This window comes from Perca flavescens, chromosome 6 (genome assembly GCF_004354835.1).
Source record: "Perca flavescens isolate YP-PL-M2 chromosome 6, PFLA_1.0, whole genome shotgun sequence".
Taxonomy (NCBI): Eukaryota; Metazoa; Chordata; class Actinopteri; order Perciformes; family Percidae; genus Perca; species Perca flavescens.
Window position 1 is genome coordinate 3,247,809 of NC_041336.1, and position 10,473 is coordinate 3,258,281.

General features: G+C 39.9%; 1 protein-coding gene across 2 annotated transcripts in view; it reads left to right on the forward strand.

Annotated features, from left to right (window-relative positions):
* The window catches only part of LOC114557213 (semaphorin-4A), a 38,214-nt gene extending 27,741 nt beyond the window's left edge, over positions 1-10,473 (forward strand). Inside the window, exons 10-16 of one of the 2 annotated variants that reach the window (XM_028580585.1) lie at positions 455-644; positions 1,577-1,692; positions 3,150-3,313; positions 4,411-4,487; positions 6,618-7,022; positions 7,727-7,795; positions 9,854-10,473. In XM_028580585.1, coding sequence (XP_028436386.1) covers positions 455-644; positions 1,577-1,692; positions 3,150-3,313; positions 4,411-4,487; positions 6,618-7,022; positions 7,727-7,795; positions 9,854-10,248 — 1,416 coding nt within the window. In that variant the 3' untranslated portion in view covers positions 10,249-10,473. The remainder of the gene's footprint in view (positions 1-454; positions 645-1,576; positions 1,693-3,149; positions 3,314-4,410; positions 4,488-6,617; positions 7,023-7,726; positions 7,796-9,853) is intronic. The other variant, XM_028580586.1, reaches the window with a different exon arrangement.

The following is a 10,473-nucleotide window of genomic DNA, read 5'->3' on the forward strand; positions in this document are numbered from 1 at the left end:
CAAATGTGCAATTTGCCATTCATTTTTGCAAAACTGCCCATATTCGAACTCTGCACGGTTGATTTCTCGCATAAAAAACGTCTCAGAAGTAAATTTAGTAATGAAATAGAAGACGGAAATTTTAAAACGTTTCCAGTTGTTGGTTGCAGCTACTACAAACTACCAATCTATATTCTAGTATCGATTGCTTTTCCTTGGTTTCCCCAGATGTTAACACTGAATTTTAAACATTACATTTTGCAGCTGAATTTGGTATATTGAAATTTTTTTACCTTAAATTTTAGATTCTGAATTTATGAACTTAAAATTAAAAATAAAAGACCTTTGTTTTGCCAGTTGTCGGACGGCTGACGCAGGCGGAGTGAATGCAGCCTAAGTTTGTGAGTGTGGACATCAAACTGTGTCTGGTTTTTCTACCGTGTGGTAAGATGTTCGTGTGTGACTCTCCCGACAGTGTGGACTGAACAGCGCTTCAGATTCTGAATTAGAGCAGGTGAAGAAGAGTTTCATGACCAGCGGCAAGGTGAAACCGGTCGGAGGCGGTCCCGTCGTGGTTTCTTCAGGGCAGCAGTACAGTCACGTTGCAGCGTTGAGGACGCAGGCAGCCAATGGAAACCCGTATACTGTCCTTTTCCTTCTTACAGGTGAGACTTTAAACTCAACACTATGCTAGGCCACCTCACCCCATGTGTAAAGTCACATGCAACAAAAAAACAGTTAAGAACCATTTCCAAACTCAAGCCCACTTTCCTTCCATGATATGGAACAAGTAATTCATGCCTTACTTACCTACTTACTTACCTACTTACCTACCTACTTACCTACTTACATACTTACTTACGCTTGCCTTGTACCTGCTTGCCTGCTTATCTACATACCTGCTTACATGCCTACATACCTGCCTTCTTGCTTACCTACCTTGCCTGCTTACCTACTTGCTTACCTGCTGCTTATGCTTGCCTGCTACTTGCTTACCTACTTGCATGCTTACCCTGCTTGCCCATACTTACTGACCCAAACACCTGCTTACCTGCTTACCTGCTTACCCTGCTTACCTGCTTACACATGCTTGCTTGCCTGCTTGCCCATACTTGCTTGCTTGCCTACCTGCTTGTCTACGTGCCTGCTTACATACTTATCTGCTTGCTTACATATTTACTTACCTGCTTACACATACTTGCCTTCTTGCTTACCCTGCCTACTTGCTTGCACTTACTTGCTTGGCGCACTTGCGCCCTGCTTAACTACTTAACTACTTACTTGCTTGCTGACTTACTTGCTTACATACTTACTTGCCCTTTACCTGCTTATCTGCATTGCCTATTTACATACTTATCTACTTGCCCACATGTTGCCCACCTACTTACATACTTACCTTCTTACTTACTTACCTACTTACTTACTTACTGACTTACTTACATACTTACTTACTTACCTACTTAACTACTTACCTACTTACTTACTTACTTACTTACCTACTTACTTACCTACTTACCTACTTACTTACCTACTTATAATGACAACATTTTTAATCTGGAGATAACAGATCTTCCTCTTCTCTCTCTGTGGTTTTTAGAGTCTGGATTCCTCCACAAAGTGGTTTTGTTGGATCAGGGTGTGCATGTTGTTGAGGAGATTCAGGTTTTCTCTCAGCCTCAGCTGGTGAAAAGCATCGTCCTCTCCTCCTCAAAGGTAAACCTCACACTCTCTGGCAAGGATGGCATATATGTACAACAATCTTTGACTTTGGTCCAGTATTAAGAGAGATTGCTGCAGTCAGCGGAGAAACAAGCTACAATGTAAGTTAATAGGCCGCTGACAGGCTCAGATTAATATTCTAAGTGTCTGACAATATTATGGAAAGGATTTCTAAGGAGGTTGACCTTTCTGTTAAAGAGTAAGATCTTTTTTTGAAAAATAAAAACATCCGCGAAATAGCGTTCACTAAACCCACCAGACTCCATGTAAATAAACAGTAATTTTAGCATCGTAGAATACACTTCATTCAAAGTGGACAGAAACAAAATATAACTACTAAAAGCCGTTTTTGGTCATCTTTCCACTTTTCCAGCCATCACAACTTTAGTTTTGGTTGAAATAAACTAGGGCTGTCAAAATAATGCGTTTATTTCGATTAATTAATCTGAGAAAAAATAACGCGTTAAAAAAAATAACGCAGATTAATCCATTACATATTGACGTTATTGACCCGGAGCCATTCTAGCCACCATTCGAGTGTAAAATGAAGGAGGGAGACGAGGATGTGTTGCCTGGATCATTGATTGGCACATTTAGCTACTCGTTACTTCTTCCTGCCAACCCTGGCTACCGAAATCTGGTTCCCCTGATATGTCTGCTCTTCTCTCTGATGCTCTGAAACGGACGATACAGGCAACACAAACACTGCTGCACCTGACGCTAGTTAACACTACACTGGACAGCAGCTAACGTTAGCCTACCGCTAGCTAGTAGCTGGATTAAACACTGTTAAAATGCTGACAGCTAACGCTAAACGGTGTAAAGTTTGACTGTGTTTTACTGCAGAGGATCTATCACCGGTATGTAACAGTCTGCTAGCCTGACCAGCCAGCTGCCACTAGGGTGGTCTAGATTTCTAGGCTAACAATCTGCAGCTGCCGTCGGAAAAACAACACAGACGGTGCATTCAATGAAACTCGTAAACTACAGCCTCGTGGTGCATTTGTAGTTATTGTAAATGTCCTTTTCCCATCTGGTGGTTGTTTGTGTCGTTCAACAGCAATTTACTTGTAAAGTAAGTTATGGTTATTGTTATAGATTATAATCAAATCATTTGATTTTGACCATATGGCCTTAGCAATAAACAAGCCCTTCTTTAATGTCACCGCCTGTTGTTTAGTACCCTTCTTTTTTCTTTTCTTTTATTTACTTTCTTAAAAAGTATCGGTTCAGGCCCCGTTAATTTTGTGTGCGATTAATTTCAATTAATTAATCACAGAGTATGTAATTAATTCGATTACATTTTTTAATCGATTGACAGCCCTAAAATAAACACAGTTTACCGATTTACATGTGAAAATATGTTGGCCTCACCGACCTCGCCAGACTATCCAACGGCCGATTATCGGGTTGGTGTTCCAGCGCCTTTACTGTGTCCTCTGCTCCTGTAGGGAGTTGTCTACGTGGGGACATCGGAGGGCGTGACGGCGGTCCCGGTGGCCCGGTGCTCGGGCTACAGGACCTGCAGCCAGTGTGTTCTGGCCAGAGATCCGCTGTGTGGATGGAGCCGCTCCGCCGGAGTCTGCACCGCTCTGGTCGCCCAGCAACAAGACATGTACGGGACAAAATGTTCAATGTCTTTGTCGCTTTCTTCCTGTTGGTTTTTGTCATTTTTTCAGCTTAAGTTGTGTTTAAATGTGCTCTATGAATACATTTTACTTACTTACTTTCTTAGTACTACTTACTTACTTACTTACCTACTTACTTACTTATTTACTTAGGCCTACTTACTTACTTACCTACTTACTTACTTATTTACTTAGGCCTACTTACTTACTTACCTACTTACTTATTTACTTAGGCCTACTTACTTACTTACCTACTTACTTATTTACTTAGGCCTACTTACTTACTTACCTACGTACTTACTTAGGCCTACTTAGGCCTACTTACTTACCTACCTACTTACTTACTTACTTACTTACTTACACCTGCTTACTTACTTATGCCTATTTACTTACCTAGTTACTTACTTACCTACCTACTTACCTACTTATTTACTTACTTAGGCACTTGGGCCTGCCCACTTGCCCACCTGCTTACTTACCTGCTTACTTACCAGGCCTGTTGCTTACCTGGTTACTTGCCCACCTACCTGCTTACCTGCTTGTTGCTTACCAGGCCTGCTTCAGGCCTGTTGCTTCTACCTGCTTGCCTTGCTTGCTTCTGCTTACTTACTTGGGCCTGTTTACACCCTGGTTGTTTACTTACCTACCTACTTACCTACTTATTTACTTACTTAGGCCTGCTTAGGCCTGCTTACTTACCTACGTACTTACTTAGGCCTACTTACCTACCTACTTACCTACTTATTTACTTACTTAGGCCTGCTTAGGCCTGCTTACTTACTTACTTAGGCCTACTTACTTACCTACGTACTTACTTAGGCCTACTTACTTACTTACCTACTTACCTATTTACTTACTTACTTAGGCCTACTTACTTACCTACTTACTTACTTAGGCCTGCTTAGACCTACTTACTCACTTACCTACTTAACTACCTACCTACTTACTACCTAATGTTTTTGTCATTTTCCCCCCATTTGTGTCACTTTCTTAGATGTTTTGGGGATTTTTGCCGCTTTCTCTAAAGTTTTTTGATGTTTTATTGCTTTTCGCTTCTTTTTTTAAATGTCGCTTCACTCCTCAGGGCTCAAGACCTGGAGAACGGTAATGTTGAAGAACAATGTCCGGGACAAACCAGGAACAGTCTGCTCCCAGCCACAGGTAACATCTTATATACATCTTATGGGACATGTTTTACAATGTTTTTACAGGCTGAAGTTTCCTGATCTTAAGGCTGATTTATGCTACCGCAGACCCCTCTCCGTCGCCATAACTTTGCGTTGAGGTGATGCAGACTGCAAAGACTGTGATTGGTCAACTGGTCCTGTGTGTTTCAAGCAGCCTACTATGGGGAGTAGCAACATGCTAGTTCACTGACATAAGCTTTGCAAATAAACTCAGACATACAGTATTTTGGTTCCAATGACGGGGTTATCCGTTTGTAAAGTGTCTATATGTCAGCACTTCGCCAGCAAGCAGTACTTAGTGAGCAGTTGTGCTAAAGTTAGCTTGCTAACATAACATAAACTGGATGGCAGACACCTCGCAGATAACCTCTGATCGCCCCCTAGTGTTGTGGCGGTGAAATGCACCACGATGCAAAGCAACCCGGACGCAGAACTCCGAAATGGTCACGATGCCGTAAGAACGACGACATAGCTACGGCGTGGAGTTCACGCAGAAACATAAAACAGCCTTAACCCGTTATACTGTATGTCATTCATACTCCCCTCCACTACTTGGCAGACATCCCATACTTAGACCTTAGCTCAGAAATACGTCATGTTTCAATGCAAAATGTTCGAGAAAATCCCATCCAAACTTGACTTTTGTTTGTCAAAAGCGACTTTTTCTGGTGTTATTGGAGACTTTTGTGGTGTTTGGAGACTCGTGAAAGCACGTATCACTCTACAAATATTGTGCTCAACGAGCAGCAGGGGCTGTAAGCCCCTCCCTCGTCCAAAAGCCCTCACAAAAAAAAAAAAAAAAAAAAAAAAAAACTACAAAAAATGCCTACTGTTTACATGAGCTTTGTGGTGTAGTAATAGACTGTTGGCTTACAATTTACTTGTTCCCTGTTCATGTGATATGTGGAGAACATGACAAATGGATGCAGTGGGGGGTAAATCTGATGAAATAAGTTCAACTCTCTTTCAAAATATCAGGTATTTCATGGAAATTACATAAGCCGATATGGCCGCCGCCGTATGATGTCATAATATGCAAATTAGATGAGAAAATTTACTCCCCAGATAAACGTTAGGTCATTCTCAATATTTGTTTCATTTACACTTTGTCTCTATCTCAAACCACTTTCAAGCCACAGCCTTCTGAAATTTAGGTGTCAAAGTCTAGTATTTTTAAAAATAGTCAAACATCTTTGACTTTATTATTGCATGTCTCATATACTATTCTCACTTACAGCTTGGTCGACATAAAACCACAAAAAAGTAACGTAGCCATCAAAGAAAAAAGTTGGAAAACGCGCCAAGAAAACTTTGCAAAAAACGCTGATAAAAAGTGCCAAACGCGTCGACAAAAGTGACAAAAACTTTAGAAAAAGTGACAAAAACTAGGTGAGCCAAAATTTATTATGAACCTAAATTGTTATGAGGGCCGGATCTAAATCTGCCTAACATTTACATTTTCAGTTCAGTTCAACTTTATTTTCCCTCAAGAGGAATTTAAAGTGCAGGTTGACCACCACAACCAATTAATATGTAAATAAAGTGCTCAATATGTATATATTTAAACATTTCTGTCTTAAAATGCGTTAAAATAACATTTATTGGGCTTTCTTCAAAGGTAGCATGTTTTTTTACAGTAACTGGCTGTTGACGTCATAAGAGGGAGTAGCAACCCATAGCAGGTACATAAACAGGCCAACAACGGGACAATTTTATCCATTTTCGCCATCTAATTCATTAATAAATTCACTTCTGACAACGTTTTAGGCGAGAAATTAACTGTTTAGATTTCGAATATAGGCAGTCTTGCGAAAATCGTTGCAAAATTGACAATTTGCTTCAAAGTAGACTCTTGGAGTCCCTCTTATGACGTCACACCCCACCTAGTGGAAGGGACGGGGAGTGCTTAAAACCACTGTAAAAAGCACCAACTTTTCATATTATATTCAGCATTTTGTTATAAAAACATAAACATAATTGCTTAACGTCATGAAAAATTTAACCTGCAATTTACACTTTAATGCAGTTGGCGTTAAACAACAAAACGAAAAATTTCGGATCCTGCCTCTCAAGTGTTTTCATTCTAATATTTTCTGTCCTGCAGAAGTCAGCGTTCATCTGAACGAAGTGGTGAGGCTTCAGTGTCGGAAGCCTTCCAACGTGGCCGCTCTGACCTGGACTTCCTCTCGATCCGACAGCCTGCCGGACAAACTCTTCATCCGCTCAGCTGACGGAAGTCTGAGCTTCCTCGCCACGCACGAAACCTTCGGCACGTATCGCTGCGAGGCGGAGGAAGGCGGGTACAGGGAAACAGTCGCCAGCTACGAGGTCCAGCAGATCGTTCCTCCGCAGATTGCCTCGCCGCGCTCCTTCAGCCCCTTTCCCAAAGCCGAAGACGACCACGGGACCGACGAACCCTTCGAAGAAATTTCCATTTCCACCGAGGAACCGAAGACTTCTACCACGAAACCTTCAGGAGAACCGGAGGACTCCGGGATGAAAGACGAAGGTTGACTTTTTTTCTCAAATTATTTAGACTTTTTTTCTCTCAAAATATCTCAACTTTTTTGTCAAATTATTTAGACTTTTTTTCATAAAATATTTAGACTTTTTTCTCAAAAAATATCTCAACTTTTTTGTCAAATTATTTTGACTTTTTTTCATAAAATATTTAGACTTTTTTCTCAAAATATCTCGACTTTTTTGTGAAATTATTTTGACTTTTTTCTCAAATTATTTTCACTTTTTTTTTGAAATCTTTTTTATTTTTTCTTGAAAATTGTCGACTTTTTCTCTCAAAATAGTTCTACTTTTTTGTCAAATTAGTTCTATTTTTGTCTCAAAAAAAAACAAACTAATTTATATATATTTTGACTTTTTTCTTAAAACATTTCAACTTTTTTTCCGGGATGAAAGACAAAGGTGATACAGTTTCGGTTTAGTTTATTCACGTCATCATCGTATCTTTAAAACACAATTTCAGATGGTACAATCATCTTAACTATGAAATGTGAGCGTGTTAAATATTTGTTTTCATTTATTGAGAATAAAAATCCCCGTTGTCTTGTTTATCATCAGTGGCTGAAACGTAAATCTAACTTTGTTTCAAATGTGTTTTATTGATTATGATGATAATGATGATGATGAAATATTTTGACGTTTTCTCTCAAAATATTTCGACTTTTTCTCAAAAATGGTCGACTTTTTCTGCAGCCTGGAGACCTCCTGTCGCATGCTCCTCCCGTCTCACACCTCCCATCTTATGCCTGGCCCTGTCGAACGGTAAATGCAGATGTTCAGAATACAAAATCGTAAATTACTTTCTAAATGAAGTCACGGTTAAGTTAGTGAACATGATGCAATTAATTGAACGCTGTTTAAACTCTTTAATTAACAATAGCCATACATAGCCTATAGTTGGCAGAATTGTGGATGTTAAAGGTCCCATGACATGATGCTCTTTGGATGCTTTATTATAGACCTTAGTGGTCCCCTAATACTGTATCTGAAGTCTCTTTTATATAGACCTTAGTGGTCCCCTAATACTGTATCTGAAGTCTCTTTTATATAGACCTTAGTGGTCCCCTAATACTGTATCTGAAGTGTCTTTTATATAGACCTTAGTGGTCCCCTAATACTGTATCTGAAGTCTCTTTTATATAGACCTTAGTGGTCCCCTAATACTGTATCTGAAGTCTCTTTTATATAGACCTTAGTGGTCCCCTAATACTGTATCTGAAGTCTCTTTTATATAGACCTTAGTGGTCCCCTAATACTCTATCTGAAGTCTCTTTTATATAGACCTTAGTGGTCCCCTAATACTGTATCTGAAGTCTCTTTTATATAGACCTTAGTGGTCCCCTAATACTCTATCTGAAGTCTCTCAAAGCAGAGAAAGGAGAGGTAACCTTTCCCCTTATGACATCATAAGGAGAAGATGATTGGTCCATCTGAGCTTTCATTTTCTCAAAGGCAGAGCAGGATACCCAGGGCTCGGTTTACACCTATCACCATTTCTAGCCACTGGGGGGCCATAGGCAGGCTGGGGGAACTCATATTAATATTAAAAAACCTCATAAAGTGACATTTCCATTCTATGAGACCTTTAATGCTGTCTCCATGGTGTTAAGATTTGTTGTTTATTTGATGAAACCTGCGATGACTTACATTCTTTTTTAATTAATCTTTATTTGCAAATTTATAACAGTAAAAAAAAGAACAAGTGTAACATAAAAATGTATGCCAAGTGAAAAAATATAGCTCAACAATGACGCCAACCACATAATACTAAAATAAATACACTTTTACAATTATAACATATGAGACCACAGAAGAGTAGGCTCCAATAAATAGGTTTCCATGCCTTCCATTAGAAGGGGATTTGATATCTAAAATTTAGATAACAGGACGTTAACCAAAATTCTATTATAGGCTAAAACATTCTAATCTTCTATAATTTTGAAAGCTGCATTTATGGATATGAAATTTGACAACAAAAATTAGGATTAATATAAAATATTGGTTAACCTCCTCCTTTCTGAAATCATAAAACATTTAAAACTGCATCAGTGTTTAGTTTGTTTAAGCCATAATACATAGGCGGGTTTAATTTTGAGGTCTGAATAATATTGTGATTATACATCAACGGTTACTAACAAAATACGTGATAATCAATCTGTATTCATATTATGGAGCAATTCGCTCTTGAAATACAAAACAAAACAGACAATGTCTCTAGTCTCTCCCTGTTTAGTCAGCCAGACAATTCGAGCTATAGCTAGTAGAGATCGTAGAGAACTGAATAAATTCCGCCCGCACATATGAGCACAAAACTGCTTTGCTAGCTCCATTGTGTTGTAACTAAGACATCTGCTGAAAAAATAATTTCATTCATGAGCATGATTGCCGTACTGTTTAGTTCAAATACATCCAAAAAAACAAAGTATAAAGACATAGGGGATCAGACGCAAGCTTTTATTTTGAAAAGTCAAAGCTTGGGGAAGGCATGAGACGGGAGGCATGAGATGGGAGGGCATGAGATGGGAGGGCATGAGATGGGAGGTCATGAGATGGGAGGTCATGAGGTGGGAGGTCATGAGGTGGGAACTGTATATTATTAATATATTATATTAATATATTATATATATATTATTAATATATTATATTAATAATAATAATATTCATTTAATATATAGTCTATGGACGGGAGGTATGAGACTGGAGGTCTCCAGGCTGCAGCCATACCCGACTCACTTTTTCTCTCAAAATATTTCTAATTAATCAAAAGTTTGAATTTGAATTTGTCAAATTCAAAATCAGTGTTTTTGTACTCTTTCTCAGGTGTGCCGGGGACGACCGATTGGAGCGATGCATCCCCGACCGATTTAACAGACGAGATCGTCGTCGCTGACAAAGCCAATTCTGGGTTGAAGAACGAGATCAAGGTGACTCCCGAAAGAGACGCCTGGTCGGGGGAGGAGCCGGCTGACGAACGCCTCCGCGTCCGAGAGAAGAGCTTCTACAGCGAGCTGGTGGTCGTTTCCCTCCTGCTGGCGGCCTGCGTCTGCGTCCTGATACTCGCAGGAATCCACGTGTGGCGGCAAAGGAAAACGGGACTCAAAAAGATTTCTCTGGTCGGTTCGGAGGACGGCGGCAAAACCAACCAATCGATGGAGACCGTTCCATCTCTGAGCAGCCCCGAGGACACCGGGGGGCCCGAGGTGAAGGTGGAGTAACGACTCAACTCATAGTCCTACGCTGGAAGTGCCGATTGACCGTAGTTAACTCGCCATTAATTGCACATTTTCTTATCTGCTCTAAATGTACTTTAAAGGGATATTGTTCAAGTTTGTATTGCTCTTATTAACAGTGTGGGCCCATAGACGTGTGTGGATGTGGATGTGACGATTTTAGACGAGGAGCTGCTTACACTCTACATTACGTTACACACTTTCACTGGC